Here is a 21387-nt window from a genome sequence, read left to right as displayed (position 1 = left end):
ACATCAGTTTTCTAAGGGACACTTACACACTTTTACCTATTTCGATTTAGTTTGTTAAAGTGAGTAAAGACGCCTCCATGTCAGAGCACTTTTAGAGACAAATGCAGAATATACGATCATTCTCCAGAAACGTAGACCGTATGATTACAGCGCGCGCAACTTTCTATTCTGAGCCATTTGGCTTCTTTTAGTTTAGTTTTCAGCTCGTGCTGCAGAAAACTAGGAATTTCAACTTCCCCGCACCTACGTTCCATACGTGAGCAGCACGCATTTCACTTCTGCTTCCTCGCAATGAAAACACCTTATTCCGTATCTTCCTGCCTGCCTTGTCTCAACACTTTGCCGACTTCTACCACACTGCCTTTCACTCGGTTACGAAATCCACTCCCCCACCTTCTCCCTCTTCTCCCACCTCCAAGAAGCTTTTTTTCTTCCTCCTCCTGCTCGTTTTTGTCTCTCGCAACTTCCGGATCACCGCCCAGAAGAACCGTGGAAACACACTGCGCACGCGCGCTACCTTGTCTACCCTTTGGTGGGTTGGTCCGTTTCTTTGAACTTCCGGCTAGCGATGGCTACGGCTGTAACTCTCGCGATATTTGTTTCCAGTGGGCGCTCGCTGCTGTTTGCGCGGGCAGGTTTAGAGCTGCTTGTAGCCGGCGCCGCTCTATTTGCCGGAACCGCCGGGCCGAGCAGCATGACTTCCGCGCTGGAAAACTACATCAACCGTATCCTTGGGCTGACCACAGCGGGGGGTAGTTGGGACCACGACATGTTCGGCGTCCTCAGTGGAGCGGGGCCGGTGTTTTGGGAGAGGCCGGGAGTCGGGATCGACGGGCGGTTGGGCTTTTATTGATACAAGCATTGTTATTACCTTGTGACACTGATTATAGTTTCTTTTGAATGAATACCAGAAGCAGGTCCTGGAAGATGGGATGTCTTAACATGCCTGAAATCATCCAACATTGATGAATTTAGCACTTATACAATTTTCCTTTTTTTTGTTTTTTTAACATTTGTACATATTTGTGGGGTACAGTATTATTTCAATACATGTATATACTGCACAGTAATTCTCTTAGGATAGATAGCATAGTTTTGTACCCGTTAGTCCACTACTTCTTTCATTTTAAAACTTTTCTGCTGTACGGCCAAGGCGACGGGCTGCGGGTGATGGGACAAGGACGGGGAGCGGCCCATCCCGCGCCGGGGCCCGAGGCCGCCGCTCCTGCGGGCCCAGGAAGTCTTTTACTCTAAAAAACAAACAAAAACCCAATGTAATTGCGAACTTTTCTCCGCCTCCATAAAAACACCCTATTGATTCATCCTTACTATTTCCTTAGGGCGCGTATGTTCAAGTTTGGGAATAAGACGAACGGTTGTTCTGTCGGGGAGGATGGTTTTGTAAATCTGTGTACTTATTCACAGGCGTTACTGACTGTTCGAGGATAGCAAAAGGTTTAAAGGTGATCCACAAATTAGGTTTCTGCCCCTTTGTCATTTGAAGTCTCAACTTATCGGTAGGATGAAAATAATGTTGGCTGTTCTTGAGAGTCAAGGAACTTTTTAAAAAACCCATGTGAGGTAAAATACCCTTAGCAAGTGTTACTGTTTTAAATCTCAGGACAGAAACACTGCATTGTGCTCCTGTACAAATTGGGACAAAAGCTAAATACTTCTAAAGGCTTTTATTGATACAAGCATTGTTATTACCTTGTGACACTGATTATAGTTTCTTTTGAATGAATACCAGAAGCAGGTCCTGGAAGATGGGATGTCTTAACATGCCTGAAATCATCCAACATTGATGAATTTAGCACTTATACAATTTTCCTTTTTTTTGTTTTTTTAACATTTGTACATATTTGTGGGGTACAGTATTATTTCAATACATGTATATACTGCACAGTAATTCTCTTAGGATAGATAGCATAGTTTTGTACCCGTTAGTCCACTACTTCTTTCATTTTAAAACTTTCAAGACAGGATACACTGATCAAATACAGAAAGAGGTTTTTGTTTTTCTTTTGGTTCTGTAATTATCAGAAAGACAATTAAAGAAGTTAGAAACTTTTAAAGTTTTATGTTATGAAGGTAGCTGCTATGTTGAATAGTGTATCTTAGTTCTGTCACCTTTTTTCTAGTAGTCTAATCTATTCCGTTACCAGAGTCTAAGTTTTCAGTTTGCATTTCCTGTGAAATGTTTTCCTTGATTCAGTTATCAGGAACTGTTGCTGTTATTACTTCTGATGGGAGAATGATAGTGGTAAGTCTTTGGCATTTTATCTGCTTTCTTGTAGGCTTATTGGTTGTAAATTTTTATGTAGAACCTCTGATCTCTAATACTTAAGCACCACACTACGCCTGTATTGCAGTTTTCTTATGATTCAGCTCTTACCTTTTATCTCTTTGCCAATCCATATTTTCTTCACTAATAAACATTGAGTGTCTTATCTGCAGGGCCTCTCAGAGCTAAGATAATGGACTTTACTGTCAGAGAGCTCCTAGTCTAGTCTGCAGATCTGTGTCTTAAATTTATCTTCCTTTTCTATTTTTATTTACTTCTCCATTCAATGCTCTGACATTTGCCACACAAATCATATAATTTTTTGAAGTCCGTGTGCTTACTCGGAACTTTTTTATGATTTAGTTACTAGAAATACATGAATATTTAAGGCTTCAATGGTCTTAATGTTTGTATATTCTTAGGCTGTATGACCTCTGTCTTCTGGAGGACAAATTATGATGATAGACTCTAAATTTATATATATCCTTGGCCTGTTCCTTGAAGGAATTTCTCAGTTGCTATTTTATCTCATATAGCAAAGGCAAAACATTCCTATGGCTGATACTTGTATTTGGAATTTGATCTGAAGAATTTATCCTATGATTTTTGGACTACTTAGTTATTTATTTATAATTTATACATTGATTGCTTTCAGAAAAGTTATAAGGATACTAAACTTACTCTATTTTCTAAACTTACTTAATTACTTGAAATAGTTTAATCCTTTATTTTCCCATTCTGCAGTTTTGTTTTTGTTTCTTTTCAGTTCAAGTGATTTTTCTCATTGGGTACTTAGCGACTATTACTAGTCAAATTGCTAGACTTTGCCATTTATTAAATGTATATCATGTACCAGACACTTTATATATTACATTATTTAATCTTCAGTACACCTTGTGAAGCAGAATTACCTGTGTATTCTAGGTTTGGAACCAACCTCAGGGTCACTTTGCCAGAGTTACAAGGATAAGTGGCAGAACCAAACAGGTTTAAATTGAGTTTGACTTTAAAGCCAAGAGCAGTTGCCTTTCTTCCTTCTTTAATCAAAGAAGCATTCATGGGTTTTTTTAGGCACCTCACATTGTATTTTGTCAAATATGGGCTGTTTGAAACACAGATGGTCCCTAACTTCCATGGTGTAAAAGCAATACTTTGAGTACCCATACAACCATTCTGTTTTTCACTTTCAGGACAGTATTCAATAATTGCATGAAATACCCAATGCTTTCTTATAAAATAGGCTTTGTGTTAGATGATTTTGCCCAACTGTAGGCTAATGTAAATGCTCTGAGCATATTTAAGGTAGGCTAGGCTAAGCTATGATGTTCGGTAGGTTAGGCATGTTAAGTGCATTTTGACTTACATTTTCAATTTAAGATGGGTTCATCAGTGTGTTACCCTGTTGTAAGTAGAGGAGCATCTGTATTTTAATCTCAATGTTTCAAGAAGCTATTGCTATCAGTAGATATTTGCAAATTTTTATTTTGTGAAAACCTCAATTTTTAATTTTCTATTTTTGTTGACAGGGTAGATAGTATATTGGAAAATTATTTTTAATTTTACAGAAGAAAGAAAACTATATAAAAAGAGCATTTTACTACTAAAGTTAAATAATTCTGTATTTCTTTGACACATAGTTCACTCTATGGAATAGTTATGTGTAAAATGAAGCCAAGAAGTTATGTGTGGGTGTTTATGGTAACAACAATTTGCTAACTAAATATAGTGAATATTACATATGTTGTTTCTCTTTCAAATTCTAGATTCTAGATTTTCTGTATTTCATGCTAATTTTATATACTTTGATTTTTAGAACATGAAACAATTCAGCAGTGAGGTTGAGAGATTTAACAAACCAAAACCAAGATAAGTTGATGTTTCTTCAGAAACTTAAATAGCATCTGAGTTACTGTGCCATGTTAGGCCCATGTCTTCCTTTATTCAAAACCAAGCCTCTTTCAAGTTCTGGTTCTAATTATTAGCCATATTTGTATCTACCTTACTGGGTTATTGGGAGAATTTAATAATAAATATGTGAGACATGTAGAACACTGGCTACTAGTAAGTGCTCACTAAGTGTTAGCTGTAACTACTAGTTGAAGTTTTTATATATTTATGGGACTAATTTGAATCTCTGAAAAATGGCAAATTTTATTTACTTATTTATGATACTATAATGTAGTGCTGTTGTCTGGTTCTGGAGCTGGCCTTTAGTGGTTCAGATTCTGGCTCTGCTCCTTACTTGCCATGAGACTTTGACAAATACCTCTCTGTACCTCAGTTTTTCTTCTTTGAAATGGGGATATTTATAGGATTACCTCAAAGGGTAGAGATAGTTGACATAATGTGTGCAGTGTGTTTAGCACAGTGCCTAGTGCTAGCATGTGGCATGTAGTGATACTGTTACATTGCTATTGCTGGCCTATATGGTTTCCCCTTATTTATATATATATTTATGTATCATTTTCCCTTAAATCTCCCTTGTTTTAGTTTGTTTCCTTATAATGTTAGCTCCTGGACTACACGAGCTTTTGTTCTACTTGGAAATATTCACACTGGTACATAGGTGTCCTTGGTAACTTTCAGTATCTCCGAACACTAATCAGATGTGTGGTGCGGTTTTTTCCCCCCTCTTAAACAACCAAGAGGTAAGTTTTGTGTCATGGAATAGTGTTGATTATAAAGAAGGCATTTTATTTGCCAGTGGTCTTATATTTAAAATAGGTACTTCTGTCAGAGTACTTGACAGGTAAAATGGTTGTAAGGTTGAATTTACACATTCAGGTAAACTAGAATATTTCTCTTTTTCTCCTGGATGTTTTCTTTACAGGGAACACTGAAAGGTTTTGACCAGACCATTAATTTGATTTTGGATGAAAGCCATGAACGAGTGTTCAGCTCTTCACAAGGAGTAGAACAAGTGGTACTAGGGCTATACATCGTAAGAGGTGACAATGTGTAAGTAAAACATGTCCTTTTAAGGCAGGTTAAGATTATACAATAGGTATATAATGAATGCTTTATAAAGAAGAAGTTTTCCCAATATCATACTATATCATCCATACATGGTTAATAGAATCATGCATTTACTTGTTTTGTAAGTGTGACTTTTCTTACATTTGCTTAAAGTAAGGCAAGTCTATACATTTTATTTTTACATTCTTCAGTAGCCAATCAAAGCCATCTCCTTACAAATTAAACTTTTACCTACTGCAATCTATTCATATTTTTAATTGTTAAGTGGCATGGGTAGGGTCCAGAAAGAGCCCTGCCTTAACACCTAATACTTCATTAGAGAGACTTCTTAAAATGTTCTTCCAAATGCCTGAATTTTAGAGGAACGTAAATGTATTCCTAGGGTCCAAGACTAGAGTTTGAGAAGTGTCTTTGAAATCTCATTTAAACAATTAAAATAATTCATGCTCTATAATAGAGGTGTATTTGTAAATAAGGACTTTATCTGTTATATATTTTCTTTTAATTTTTTAGTATAATTGACACACTTAAGATGTCCCATGTTCATACTGTGGCCTCAGTTAACTTGGGATACACTGATATACCAGTTTGAGAATATTTGGTGGTAGCAATTTAAGAAAAGCCTGCAACAGTATAGAGCAGTGTTCTTCCAAAAGAACTTTTTGTGATGATGGAAGTGATGTATATCTGCATTTTCCAGTATGGTAGCTACTAGCCATATTTGGCTTTTGAGTATTTGTAAGTTGCTGGTGTGACTGAGGAACTGAATTTTAAATTTTATTTCATTGTAATTTTAATAGTGACGTGGCTAGTATTAGTGCAGTTATGGGCTAGAAGAATGTTTTATCAGTTTTCTAGTGAGTACTATATGAAATCAGAATATGGCTAGAAGGCAGAAAAAAGATGCATTAGCAATTTTAGGTTTGGGGGGGACAGGTAAGATATAAAAGATGAAGGAATACTTTATTCATTCAAGTTGTTTATCTTAAGGGAATCACCGTTAGATGAATAAATTATTTGATATTCAATCAAAATTAGGGGTTTATAAAATATTCTATAGCGATGACTTTTAGGTGAAGTTATAAGATGAGCTGTAAAAAATGAGAGGGGGCCAAAGCAGACAGGGCCCAGGTCCCTTGACCACAACAGCACTAATTGTTTATATTGGGGCTTTGCATAAAAATTGATTTTTTTTTTTCCTTTTTTTTTTTTGTCTTTTTTCGTGACCGGCAACGGATCGCAACCCTCAGTGTCGCGCCCGTACCGGACCAGGACCGGCAACAGGATCGCAACCCTCGGTGTTGCGCCCGCACCTCGCTCAGCCAGTGAGCTGCCGGTCTGTATGTGGGATCCGAACCCTCGGGCGGGAGCGCTGCTGCGCTCCCAAGCGGCGCACTGTAGCAGTGCGCCACCGGGCCGGCCCCAAAAATTGATTTTAAAAAGGTTTCTCCTACTTTAATCTTTTAAAAAGCCAACAAAAGATTTTCTGGAATTTTAGTTAAAAAAAAAAAAAAAAAAGTGAACCTTTGCCCTAGACCCAGTGATGTGATGGAGCCAGTCTGTACTGGCTCATGAAAGCAGATTGTTATATTTTCAGGAATTTTGCAAGCCAGTTGATATGATGTCTTGTTTAGTAGCTTGAAATTAGCCATGGTAGGAGTATTTGCAGGATTGACATCAGTAAATGCTGCAAATCACCCTCCCCCTTTTTCTCCATAGAGCTGGTTTTTAAACATTTACTGGCACTCCACTCCCTACCGTAAGGATTTTAAATGATACTGAATATTTAAGAGTGGAATTGAATTCTTCAATTTTATTTTGAGAACACTTTATTATATTCTGTCAGAGTTTGGTACTTTTTATTTATTAGAGAACTGAAGGCTTTATATAGTTTAATTCAAAACTGGGCAAATTCTGTATTATAAGCATGCTTCTTTAGGATTTACTCTCATTAAAACCAAATATTTAAACCCAACGAATAACAAATTTTTTTATGGAGTATTTTGTATACATCCTGTGGTTTGGATGACAACATTGATTATATTCAGTTAGAGGGCCAAGGGCTGGTTACTTAGCATGGTATTAATGAAATTAATGTTACAGATGTTATGTTAATCCTGAATCAAGGAAAAATTTCCTGGCTTTAACCCTAGCCAATCACATGAAAAATCATTTGTTAGATACCAGAGTACCTGTTGCTGCTGTTATCTTTGTATGTGAAGAACTGTACTTTTTGGTCTTGGATTTAAATTTTTGAAACTGAAAAATCATAAAAATGAAACTAATATATATCATCTATAGATCTAGTTCATCAAAATTGCTCAAATAGTTGATACTTTTATTTGCTTTTTATTTTAGGAATAATTTTTTTTTTTTTTTTTAAGTACAGTCCCAGAATTGAATTAGGATCATAGGATTAGCAGTTTGGGGATTTTGGGCCGACCCCATGGCTCACTCAGGAGAGTGAGGCGCTGGGAGCGCTGAGGCCGTGGGTTTGGATCCTGTATAGGGATGGCCGGTGCGCTCACTGGCTGAGCGTGTTGTGGGCAACACCAAGCCAAGGGTTACGATACCCTTACTGGTCACAAAAAAAAAAAAAAGAAGTTTTGGGATTTTGTACCATATTTATCCCATTCATCTTTTTCCTTTAAAGACTTATGATCCAATCACTATATGCTATCTGTCCTTTAATATTAGTTACTGTAATAATGTTACCTTCAAATTATTTTGTCTTGAGTTTTGTGGCTTAAATGTGCAATTCACTGACTCATGAAAATGTTTGCTTTTTACCTTAAGTAGTTTCTTTTTACTATGTCCTCAGTTTTACATGTTTTGGAAGAATGGTGCTAAGTGCTTTGATTTGATTGATAATATTTTTTGAAACATTCATATTTATTTCAGAAGGGTGATTGTTTTAACACTGACTTTTTTTCTCCATAAATTAATTATAGTGCAGTCATTGGAGAAATTGATGAAGAAACAGATTCTGCGCTTGATTTGGGGAATATTCGAGCAGAACCTCTAAACTCTGTAGCACACTGAGGACAAACTTACATACACTGGATATCTGTAAATCTTTGTACAGAAACTGATTATTCTGAGGACAATGTGTGGAATTTTTATGAATATGTAATTGTGGAGTTTGACATGTTGATTTATTGTAATATGTAAATTAAAATATTTCTACATTTTATTGAGAGAACTTTTTTTTTGTTTTTTTGCCTAAATCATAAGTTTGCTAGCTGGGTTTTATTTTCTATTAAATAGTGTGAAAATCTAATGATCATTTAGAAAACCTTTAGAAAAAATTACTACTTTCTGATATTTCAATATTTATGGAAAACTAGTTGAAAAGAGAAATTCATATGCTATATGAATCAAGTATACAAGTACCATCAGTGATGCAGGATATATGTGATTTTTCCCCTGACTTTTAAGGAAGTCACAGGAAGGTAAATATTGTCTTTTGTAGTTATCTGATCCATTGGCATTTAGTATCCTGCACTGGTGGTGGTTTGCCAGTGCTTTTGTAAGTTGTTCCCTTGCATTTAGAGGTGTGGGTAAAAATATGTTTGGTTGAAAAAAGGAAAAATGCTAATAAAGTTTTAATAGATAGACCAAAAATTGGGACTTGGATATTAAGGATGACTAGAAAAAGTAGAATTGATGGGGAAGATTGGTAAAATCTTTGGATGCCAACTAGGTTAGATGTGAAAGTAATATGAATATATTAATAATTGAATTCTATGAACAGTATGTTATCTGAAAAAATTGATTCCATGTAGTCTTAAAAGCCATTGAAGCTTTTAATTTTTAAGTATTGGGGAATTTCTAATATTAAAGGAGTTTTTATTGTTTATAAATGTATGTAAATAAACCTTAAATTTGTATTGAAGCAGTGCTTGGTATTATTGTCAGCAACTTTCCATGATTCATTGGTTCCATAACCTGATTTCAGAAGAAGTAAACTTGGCTTTTTAAAGAATCCATAGAAACAAATGTAAGTAGTGTTGAGATAATCCAGGCTAGTCAATAGAAATTCTCCTCAACTCATGTGTAGGCCATAGTGTGTATCTTTGTGATGAGAAGAAAATGTAATTTTTTTTTCAAACAAAAGTTCATAAAATAGGGGTTGGCAAACGTTTTCTGGAAATACCCGGATTGTAGATATTTCAGGCTCTAAAGGCCAAATAGTTTCCGTCACAGCTACTCAACGTTGCTTTTGTAGCTCAAAAACAGCCACTGGCTATACATAAATGAATAGTAATGGCATCTTCCAGTAAAACTTTACTTACAAAAACAGGTGGCAGGCTGGATTTGGCCTGAAAGCCAGTTTGCTGACCCTTGGGTTAAAATAAATATAAATTCAATAAGAAGAGATGATGGCCAATTTTTATAAATTCTGAAAAGGTCTTCTGAAATGGATTCTTTCAGAGTTTAGAGATGGGTTTCGTTAATATTTTTTAATATTTTTAACTTTACTTATTAGACATGATTGTTTCTTGGTTCACAAATAAAACATTTTCCAGAGGAAAATATCTTCACTCTTATAGAAACAAGCCTTATAAGGAAAGAAATGCTGAGGCAGTTTTCTTCATTGGTTACCTAGAATAACTTGGTTGATGTTCAGTGCTGTCTGGGAAAATTAGAGGGAGGTTAGCTAGTATTGGCTATTTATAAATATTTGGCTTTTGTAGAATAAGGTTTTATAACCAATTTAGTAATAAAATGAAAATGATTCAGTAGGTAAGGCAAACTTAGGCAAGTTTAATTAGGGACTGTTAACCAAATATTCTATATTAATAAATAGTGCCATTTTAAATTAGTAAACTAGTTCCAAAAATCAAAGAATACAGATCATTCAATTGCTAGAAAAATACATTTTTAAAAATGCATTCTAACAATACAAATGAAGTCCAGAATCAGATATTTTCCCCAAATACTTGACATACAAGGGTACTTTGAAAAGTTCATGGAAAGATTTGTATTTTGATTCTATTTTTCCACAAAATTGTGAAGTATACTTGTATCAACACAAATTATCACAAACACAAACCATAGCCTTCACCCTCACAGTAATGGGTTTCTAATATCCTCTTTTTGAAATCTGAAACACCTTATAGAGGTGTATTTACTTGGTGTTGAAAAAAGCATTCCCTAAATATGAATCATTTTGTGTGTTTCTAATGATGGTTTATGGGGGAAGTGAATGGTAATAATACGAAATAGTGTGTGCAATTCTTTGTTCCTGGATGCACATGGTAGACTTTTTATGCTCACAACCAATTCAAATTGGGTTTCTTTTTGCATTAGACTTGTAAGGGAACCACAGCCATGAGTGATGACATGATTAATATGCAGTGTTGAGCTTTTTATATTCATTAATGAGACTTATACTATAACTAGATTCTTTTTTATAAAGAGGCTCAAATAAATTTTAACCTGTAATTACCTCTGTGCTTTGTGACTCAGGCATGATCTAGACCCAACTTAGTAATAAAGAAATAAATGTTTCTTGGCAAGATATTTTCATTAACGTTGTTTGAAAAGAGCAATGAACTTCAAAAAAGGACTTAACTTTTAACTGAAGGGATACTGTCTAAAATAATAGTTTAAAATAACATTGGTTTTAGGCTAAAGCACTTTATAAATGGCCTCATCTGCTGACACTTGGCTTATATATTACAAATCTTGATCCCAGAAGAACAAGAGATACTAAAGATAAGCTTTTATTAATATTTGCTTTATCCTGTTTAATGTCTTTATAAAGTCATTCTGAACTTTTAGGCAAATAATGTGAGATGTAAGTATGATAAGAACAACTTTTAAGTATTATTTATTGCGAATATGTGATGTTACCATTTTTCTCAGGTGTGTAACAATATTGACCATGTGGATGAGAAAGTGAACAGGCCCTTCATAATGGTATGTGAATCTGCTTGTCTAGTAGCCAGAGTTATAAAACAACCCTTAACTGGCAATATAGTATATTCTGGGCTTCACCTTGGAAATTAGTAGGTAGCATTTATTGAGTACATATGTGCCAGGTGCTTATTACAACAGTGCTCATTTTATGTATGGGAAAGTGGAGGTTCAGCAGGGTTAAGTGCATAACAAGAGGTAGCACTACTAACAAGGCTCTAATTTGACTCTGGCTTTATATTCCTTATACAATACTGCCTGTCACTAGAAAGTACTATCTCAAAATCTCTGCTATCAAGCTTCTGTCAGAAGCCTGACTGAGAAATACTTAGATAGTCTAAGGTAATTCCCAAAACTGCGCTGTGGGCCATTTTCGCTGTGTTACTGAGTTGCTTTAAAAATATTCTTGGGCCCTACTCTTATTGATTGTGGATCAGTAGATCTTTAACAAGTCAAAATGTAATAGTCCCTAAACAACAACAACAACAACAAAAGTGTGTTGGAATTATGAAAGGACCTAGCACTTGTCATGTGGTTGGATGGATCTCTAATTACCTTACAGAATCTTTTTCTTTAAGATAGGGATAATAACACCCATCTTCCTGGGTTCTGGACAAGTAAAATTAGACTGCATTTAAAACATTCGGTATGTTTTCTAGGATGTAACAGTAAACAGCTATTCTAGGTAACCAGTGACCAATGTGTAGTAAGAGTTAAAAATGTGGGTCTTATCACCTTAGTTTTTGCCCCACTGGCTACTATAGCTCTACAAAAGACTAGAATATATAAATTATGAAGAATTCAGGTTATATGGAAGGTATGTATAAGTTTACACTATCTTGACAAATACACAGTAAAGTTAAATTTGCTTTTGTGGCAATCATATACTCTAATGATTTTGAAGGTGAAAACTCAAAAGTCTTTCACATGTAAACAGGAAACCTTTCCATTCGGAACTTGTGTAGTTATTACCTCATTTAATAGACTTACTTATAATCATTTTAATTTCATTTTACTTATTTTGGTTTTATTTGTACACTTGGGCTCTTATTCTCAGTTTTTAAGTCATGAGCAAGTTTGATAAAATTGCTTTCTGTTTACATATAAGACTGAAAAAAAAGTTGACGAGGCAAAGCTATCTTGTTCAAGCTTCATACTGATCCATTAAAGAGTGTAGAGCTCTCATTCAACCAGCTACAAATTCATTTAATTGCAAGATGCCTAGTTTTTATGCTCCGTCCTGTTTACAGAGGTTATTCGTGTGAATTTAGTCAAATGCTGCTTTGGTGTCATATTTATTCCTGACTATAGTGGAAAATTATGTGATTTGGGCTTAGTCTTTGTGAATCGATGCTGCCTCCTGGTGATCACTGCTTCCTTTTCTGTGTGCTCACAGACTTTAAAAAATAGATTTTGGAATTTTGTCAGGGACATTTGTCAGGCTGTTAATACATGCCAAGTACTGTGGTGGATATACCAGGGAACAACATTAGCAAGTTCTTGTCCTTGTGAAGCTTGCATCATCTGGTGCTTCAACCAAATCATCCTGACTCAAAGATTTACTGCCCAAGGTCATGAGTTAGAGTTCATCATATTCTTTCAGTACTCTAGGATATATTTATGGTGCCTGGATTCATTTAAAGCAACTAGAAATCATCTTTTTAAATGGATATAATTCATATTAATCATTTTCCACATCTTTTTTTCTGTTTTAAGATTGCTGAGTCTGTGTAGGTTGCATAACTAAGGATGAAGGCAATATAGGACTTAGCAGTTCTCTGTCATTAGTTAACAGTACACCATCTGCTGCCTATTGGCGTCATTTGGGGAATGGAATTGTCTTCAAGGCATCTTTTGCAGATGGAGAGAAATTTTAGCATTAAAATTTCTTAAAATCCAATTTCATGTTAATTTTTTGTCATGCCTTTTTACTTCCATATTTTATGTACGTTTTTCTTTTAATCTTATTTATTGTATTACTTGACAGAATTGTCACAGATAAAGTATTGCTATAACATGTATCAAAATCCCATCCTATTAGTTCTACTCCAGTGTTCTTTCAGCCATATTATGTAGCTTTCTCTTTCTTCTCATTAATGTTAAATTATACTGTAAACATTTTGTTTTTAGTTTTCTTTTCCATATATATACTGGCTTTACAAATACTATATAATGAAAAGGTGCTAAACTGTTATTATGTTTGAAATATGTTAGAAAGAAAAGAATCTAGGAGTGGGGGTGGGTGTGAGACGTTTCCAGGAGATAAAATGCATTGTTTCACATATTAAAAACTACTGAGTGTGTGTTAGGGGAGGTAGGGAGATAATGTGTTTCTGTTTGATATATGAAAAGATGCAGAAGATATTTAAGTTTCACCTAATTTGCCTCATATCAGGAAAATCACAGATAATAATAAATTGCACTCTACAAGAGGAAAACTCATTGAACGATACAAATTGCCAGAGAATGCTGCCCATTGGCTTATGTAACATTTTGAAATAGAGGACCCAAAAGAGGTAGCAAAAATTTTTTAATTTTATTAATTTTAAAAGTTAAAATTTTATTTTAGAAACTATTTAGATCTCTTCAACCTGACTTGGGTAAACTTTATTGTAATTGTGCAGAAAAGGGCGAGACATGCTTCAATTCTGACAAACAGGAGCTATTTTTAAAAGGAATCTGTTAATTAGGGTTGTAGGTTAGGCCAGCATAGCATTGCAGGGAAGGCACAGGCTCTGGACTCAGACTTAACTTGTGGTTTTAATTAATCTTTCCATGTCTTGGTTGCTTCAATGAAAACGAGACGATAGTACCTGCCTCTGGGTTGTGAAGATTAAGATAATAAACACTTAGAACACTGCCTAGAACATACTAATTTGTCAATATTAATAACATTTATCTTAATATTGAATGATGGATTCCAATCCATCATTACTGTGGCCTAGGAAAAAGACTCAAAAGTAATCAAGGACATTACATTGATGAAGTTCTTTGGTGAGAAAAAAAACAAAACAAACAAACAAAAAAACCCTAGTAAAATTCTGGACAGACCTAGAAGTTTATTGAAGTTAAAGTATCTTTCTCTTGTGCAAAATGTAGTTATATTTTGGTCACCAACCTAAAAAAAAAAAAAAAAAAAAAATACCAGAAGTAGAGAAAGTACAGAGAAAAGCAACTAAAATCAAAGTGATTAGAATCATATAAAGGTTAGATTTCTTTAGCATGAAAAGATAAATGGGCAACAAATATATGCTAGAAGTCTGAGATGAAGAATGGGTAGGAACTTTCATATTTTGTATATTAACATTAAATATGAAGATTGGAAGAATAATTTAGGGCAAATGAAATTCCACATTAAAGAATGAATAATAAACCTAAGTTATATATCAGTAACACTTTATTTCCTGAGTATTTTACTGCATGACAACAAACAAAGAGATAACATGCTCAGTAAAGTGGTATTTGAAGGCAATATGTAAAAGTGTTAAATTTATGGCAGAGATGCAAATGCTTCTATGTGTAGAGATGTGGGACAGCATGAGGGAAAGTCTTCATGGAAATAGATGCATGGATTTGTGCTGGGCCCTTACGGGTAGTAAGGATTTGCATAGGTGGTTAGGAAAACTTTTCAAATTGGTAGACACGACAGCAGGAATAAGCAAGATGTGGTTGAGTAACAAGGAGTTGACTAATCTATCTTTACATTGAAGGCTCAAATCCTATACATGCCAAAGAAAGGACCTGCCCTTGACCATTTCCTGGGAGGTAACCTATGAGTCCTTGGAATATCCTACCTGATAAGAGTGCTTTTGTATGCTTGAGTTTAAGCTCTTGGGGACTAGAGATTCAGTATCTAAGTCAGTCATGTGGGAGCTGCATCTCTGTGTGACTGAGCAGTATTACAAACCCTGGACACTAAGGCTTGAGTGAGCTTCTCCTGTTGATAGCACTTTGCATGTGTTGTCAGATATTTTCGCTGGGAGAATTAGGTGCTGTTTGCACAGCTTCACTGGGAGAAGACAACTGGAAGCTTGTGTCTGGTTTCTCCTGGCTTTAACCCTATGCAGCTTTATTTATTTATTTATTTGCTTATTTTAATCTTTATCCTTTCACCATAATAAACTGTCACTGTGGGTATAGCACCTTTTCTGAGTCCTGTAAATCCTAGCTTATCATCAAAGCTCCGTGTGGTCTTGGGGACACCCAACTCACTATCTAAATGAAATTTTCATTAAAAATTATGAGAAAAAAGGGAAAAGATAGCCTTTGATACCAGGACAAAGGTTATACTTCACTTTTAGAATGGTAAATTGTTTTTGAGAGATTAAAAATTTAAGAGGTATCAAAGGAATATTAATTTGGTGGCATTGAACTGACCCGATAGCCTGAAGGAGAAACCGGAGGCAGATTACTTCAAGTTAGGAGTCTATTGCAGTAATTAAACTATGAGCTGACACATTGTCAGGTCAGATTTTCAGATGTGATATAGGCCATAAAAAAAAAGTATATAAATTTATAGAAAGCAAATTACAATAGTTTTGAATGGTGATTCTAACCTCTAACATTTATCCCAAGACAATTATCTGGATATATCTTCCCTAAGTGCCAACATGTAAGAACATATAATGAAAATCTAATCAATAGCTTTATGTGAGCCCATCCATCTCAATGCCTATCAAGCAATATATCTTTCTGACTACCAAAATAAACAATCTAAACATCACATTGAATCATTGTGTAGAGAAGTGCAGTGGCCACGGGGGAATGAGTGTCCAAGAGCAAGCACATAATATTCGCTTTGTATAGCCATTGGAGGTAGTAATAGTTTCAGAGCCAAAAAATGAATCGTAAGTGGCTGCTGTGGAGCACTCTAGAAACAGAACTCGCTGAATCTGAAGATGTTTAATGCTGTAGCTCTAATTGGTTCCTCAAGTGAAAAACATATCGGCCCTACATAGCATCTTCGAGAAAGCTGTGATTTTGGTTTCCCAGAACAGCGTACATATGACATCTTTAGGGTCCGGAATATTACCACTACTATTAATGGTCCCTGTCAAGTTGAAATTACTTTCATATTTTCAGTAATGATTTCACTATTTATATAAATGAAGAGAACATGTCTAACAATCTCGGGACAATTTAATTATCAAATCATTAATGAATTTTTGCATAATAAAGATAAGCTGCCATATTGTGTTAACTTGTACTTTAACATTCTTTAGAATTCAAATTTAACTGATAAAGCGCAATGTACTTTCTAGTAGTTTATTCTCCAGTGTTTGAATTTTACACTTTTTTTCTCCTGTAACAGAATTTATTCCCAAGGCACCCAACATTTTAAGGAACAGACTGAGGCCTGCAATTGCTAACGTCCATTCTTCTTGCATCCCATTTTCTATTTGTTTTTTATAAAAAGGGGGTTTTCAAATCTTGACTGTTGATTGGCAATTAATGGGTAAAATTTCCCTTTAACACTCTGCAAATATTTTTCACAGGTATACTAATATTACTATCTAAGTTACATTAAAATCTCAGTAATTTGTTATCAGTTGACTTGGAATTTGTGATACTTCAACTTGAGCTAGTTTATAGTTTTGCTTATATCAAAGAAAAGAGTTACTAAAAATACAGGGTAAGTTTAAAATGACTATAAGAATAACCTTTAATGAACTTTTAATACGTGGTACTCAATTGCAAATAACCATTATATTTATTGAATAATGAGAAGATGTTTTATAAACTGTTAGCAGTTATTTTGAGTTACTTTTTACATCATAGAATTTTGAGCTGAAACAAAGATAAAGATCATCTAGCTGAATTTCCTTTACATTAAAGAAGAGGAGAGAAGATTACAACCAGGCTGGAGAGTTGCCTGGGTCATGCCAATTCTGAAAAGCAGAACCAAGCAATGAAGAGACATCAGGTCTGATAACATTATTTGAACACCTGAAACCAGCCATGCCTGAAGATCTGACTCCGCTTTTCAGTTACATGAGCCAAAAACGTTCCTTTGCATAAACCACTGTGATACATTTTATAATGTACAACCAAGAGTCCTAACAATATATTTATCATTTGCATTAAATATCAGTAAGTTCTTTACACAAATCTCAATAAAATTAATTTAGGAATATGTCTCTGCTATAGTCAAAAAGCTTTAAAACTACCTAATTTTCAATATTTATATCTTTCATTGCAAAAATAGCAATATGAATTTATTCTTGCCCTAAAGCTGTAAAATCAAACTATTACTATAACTCTACTCATATGAAATATGAAAAATTACTTATTGGCCATCTCATGTATAAATTTATAACAACACCTTACTTTTTTCCCTTTTCAGGCATCCTTTCTTTCTATTTCCATCAAGCAGCCTTTGAATGTAATTTTATCTTCTGAGTTTCTCGATGCATAATTAAAGATTTGGCCCTAGTTCACAAGTAATTTGTAGCACAAATTTTATACATGAATTCCTTATAAACCTGCATGTTGTAAATCAAGTCCCTACACCTGATCACTTCTAGGTTAGTTTTCAGTATTCAGCTTATGGACTTCTAAGACCAAGACCAGCCAGACTCCCTAATTCAGGACAGCTTAGAAAATACTGGCTGACTGACTCATCAATGCTATTTAATAACACTAAGGATTCTGGGTATGCCTTGAAATACATACATTGGCAGTTTTTTGCTTGTCTCGTAGATAATGCCTATGAGGAATTCTGACATTCGTTTAGGGAACAAGATTCACAATTAGGAAAATATGCATATTGATTCTGAATTAGAGCTAGAATCTCAGATCTATTTGAATTTTTGTAAAATAAATCCTTGATGTCTATATAGCTTAAATAAATACACTCAAATGAGACAAAACTGTTTACTTATTTATTTATTTGAAGAGAGAGAGTAGCATTAGTAAGCCCGTTAGAGTACCTCGTTTTAGATGGAGTGCATTACCAACCTTAGATACTCTAGGAAACTAAAGTTGCAAGGTCTTTGTGGGAATCACACACCAATCTTCTTGAGGTGCTAGCTTCAGATGAGGAGCATGAATCCAGCTGGGTTTTACTTTTACTCTGATAGCAGTAGGGGTAATTAGCAACATCTTAATGCTTCCAGGACAATGACCTCTGTCCCTTTTTCAGACCGCTTATATAGATCAACTCTGCTGGTCAAAAACTTCTTCAGGACGCAAATAAGGACATTCCAGATCCTAAAAATTATGGTTAGGAGGACAAAAGGATGGCAAAGCGGAAAATAGTGGCATTGGTAGTTGGTCACTTCTTTAAGCAGCTGGCCCAGGCCTGAACTGCCGCCTTCTGGAGTTTTTCTTTTCTTCTAAGATAAATGAACTCCTGCTTGTTAAAACCACTGAGAGTCAGGATTTCCAGTGCTTGCAGTCCAATGCAGTTCTAACTGATGCAGTTACTAATGATATTCAGAACTTCCTTTGCATAACACTTTATGGTTTCCAGAGTACTTTCCATGTATTATCTCATTTAATGTTCACAACAAGCCAGGAAGAAGTGTGGGCATCTGTCTGTTTACAGGTTAAACATTTGAACATCTGTGAGCTTAAACTAAGTACAGTTAAGTGGCACAGCCAAGATTAAAATCCAGTCTCCTATACCAGGGTAAATGGTTCAGATCCCCGCACTGGCCAGCAGCCAAAAAGAAAAAGAAAAACCCAGTCTCCTGTTTGAGAACATAAGCCCAGATTTCATCTCTAGGAGTCTCCTACCTTCCATACACCATGTAACCAGAGAAGCAGAAATGATAAAAGGTGAGCAAGGAATAACTGAAAACCTAGATTAAAAAGTGTTCCCATATGAATATGTCAAGATTTGGGTCACCAGTGGAATGGACATTAAGAAGCTATCCTGGACCTGACTCGGTAGGAGTGCATTTTCTCTTTTCTCCATCTAATATATCTTTCAGTTATACATACCCTGAATTAATAAAGATAATGATTCTAGCCTAGTTTCCATGCCCCATGAAAATCTGCAGAAGTTTGCAGAGATATTCCATAGTGGTTTTTCAATTCATAGCCCTATGCGTGAAGAAATACTTTAGCTGCTGCATGAAATACCATTACCAGCAGGCTTTGCTTGTTTAATGAAACAGGCCTTTTAGGGGCCAGAAGATAATTCACCATATTGGAGGCATGGTGGCCACAAAAGGCTGATTATTCATTACACCACAGTGGCAGGGCTGAAAACACTAGAGGCTCATTAGGTTTTCTGATAGCTGTACTTGAAGACTTTCTGCAAAAAGTGAGCTGGGGGAGTTTCAGCATTGCCCTGAAAATCAGAAACCCTCAGACAAAGTTTTAAGTTTTGTCCTTATATTAGTCCATTTCTGTTGCTTATCACAAAATACCTGAAACTGGGTGATTTATAAAGAAAATGAAATTTACTGCTTACAGTTTAAGAGGATGGGGAGTCCAAAGTCCAGGGAACACAGCTGGTAAAGGCGTTGGTGGTGGTGACAGTGACCCAGGGGTCTCATGTGGCAGAAAATGGCAGAGCAGAGAGAGAGAGAGCTCCTTCTGCACTCTCCTTTTAAAACCTCAGAACCATGCCTATGACCACCATTTTTAATCCATTCACTATGCATGGTCCTCAGAATCCAACCACCTCTTCAAGGCCCTCCGTTGCAACTACCATAATAGGATTTCCCACCCTTTTAACAGTCACAGTGGGGATTAAGTTTTGGGGTGACATTCAACCCAAGGCAGTCCTCATAATTGTAATTTATCTGTGGAACCTCATGCCTCATATTTTCTTTTTAGCTAAAAAGTATAAAGAAAGAGGAAATAGGAAAGTGAGGTTACCATATGGGAAAAAGAAATGCTTTCCCAACCATAGCCAGCAGGCTGTACTTGAAGGCTATTGGCCAGAACTTTGTCATATGGCCACCCCTAACCACAAGGGAGGTGGGGAAACTGAAAGACATTTTTTTTTCTTTCATGGTGATACTTCACCATGCAATGGGGTACTGTTAGGAAGAAGGGAAGAATGGAGATGGGGTGCATGACCAGCAATGCCTGTCATAGTGATAATGTAGAAGCAAGAATCTCAGATGCAGTAGAATCTGACCCCCGTGCCCAAACAGGAGTCCTTTTATATTTCTGATTGGTAGATATTGGGCTTCATTTTGGCTGTTTTATGATGCCGAAGAAAGCACCAATTTACAACATGATATCTTATTTTTTCACACTTTTATTTTTAGAAAACATTATCAATATAAAGTGTTTTATATTAAGTTTAAACTGCTTCTTCATGTGTTCTGAATGTTGGTCCTTGTTCTATCCTCTGTAGCTACATGGAGTAAATCTTGTCCCTTAAACACTTTCTCAGATGCATGCTTCATTGCTGTGCCAAGCCATGTGCAGCCTGCAGCAAAAGGAAAAATGTGCATCCTTACATGTCAAAATATCCTCTCATATTTTGAACCAAGTGAAATGAATTAATAAAATCTCTGCAATCAAAAAACATGACTGCGTATAAAGCTGCATGGTTAATAGACGATCTAGCCCTTTGATAACAAATGAGGGAAAGTAACTTTGCAAGTCTGTCTGATGAATGTGAAACTTAAACACAATCATAACATGTTTTGTGAGAGGAACATCAGAGGCTAGCTATTTCAACTTCTCTTTACCAAGAAAGTGAAGACCAGAAAGCTACATAACTTGCCCTAGTGGAGAGAGAGATCTGAATCCTGATGCCTGACTCAGGTTAGTGATCTTGCTATATTACTGCTACCTCCAGCTTAGAGTACATGTAGAAAGACCCTATTTTAAGATGACCCATATATACAATAGTATGAACAGAAAAAAAATCTGTTTGCAGCTATTATTATTCTATTCTTTCTTTTAAACTTGTTGTCATCCTCTGCTGATGGAAGGGAGAAGCCACTGAGCCTGACTATGACCAAATCCAACTTGTTCTCCTGAAGGGTGAACAGAATGATGTGAAGCTCTAGTTCCAGAAGCATAAAAACATAGCATTCTTACCTCATTAAGCCAGAAAACTAACTTCCAGATTGCTGACTGCACATACATCCTAATGCAGAACTGTTGAATATTGAACTTATCCCCCACTTGTGTGACTGAAGGCTGTGGGTAACTCTCAGCCCTTGTGTGTCATAGCTTCAAAATCTACTGATAACTTCAAGGTTCCAGGGTCAATTAATTTTGGATTTTTTTTC

The 21387-nt window shown here is 35.5% G+C and overlaps 1 protein-coding gene across 1 annotated transcript; it reads left to right on the top strand.

The window, feature by feature from the left end:
* The first annotated feature begins 609 nt into the window (after nucleotides 1-609).
* On the top strand, nucleotides 610-9155 carry LSM8 (LSM8 homolog, U6 small nuclear RNA associated (S. cerevisiae)). Its single transcript, XM_008568237.1, has 4 exons — nucleotides 610-725; nucleotides 2223-2263; nucleotides 5115-5242; nucleotides 8212-9155. Exons 1-4 carry the CDS (start codon nucleotides 695-697, stop codon nucleotides 8300-8302), a joined length of 291 nt encoding a protein of 96 aa, XP_008566459.1. The 5' UTR covers nucleotides 610-694; the 3' UTR covers nucleotides 8303-9155.
* Nucleotides 9156-21387: the final 12232 nt, after the last annotated feature.

This window comes from Galeopterus variegatus, unplaced genomic scaffold (genome assembly GCF_000696425.1).
Source record: "Galeopterus variegatus unplaced genomic scaffold, G_variegatus-3.0.2 Scaffold22, whole genome shotgun sequence".
Lineage (NCBI taxonomy): Eukaryota > Metazoa > Chordata > Mammalia > Dermoptera > Cynocephalidae > Galeopterus > Galeopterus variegatus.
The sequence above is the reverse complement of the archived record's forward strand: the minus strand, read 5'-3'. Positions and strand labels throughout refer to the sequence as shown.

What these genes read in the sequence shown, in the direction of transcription:
- LSM8 (XM_008568237.1), top strand. Translation starts at nt 695, where the DNA reads ATGACTTCCGCGCTGGAAAACTACATCAACC. An exon ending in GCTGGAAAACTACATCAACC is followed by an intron (nt 726 to 2,222) that starts GTATCCTTGGGC and finishes TTCAGTTATCAG; the next exon opens with GAACTGTTGCTGTTATTACT. An exon ending in CTGATGGGAGAATGATAGTG is followed by an intron (nt 2,264 to 5,114) that starts GTAAGTCTTTGG and finishes TTTTCTTTACAG; the next exon opens with GGAACACTGAAAGGTTTTGA.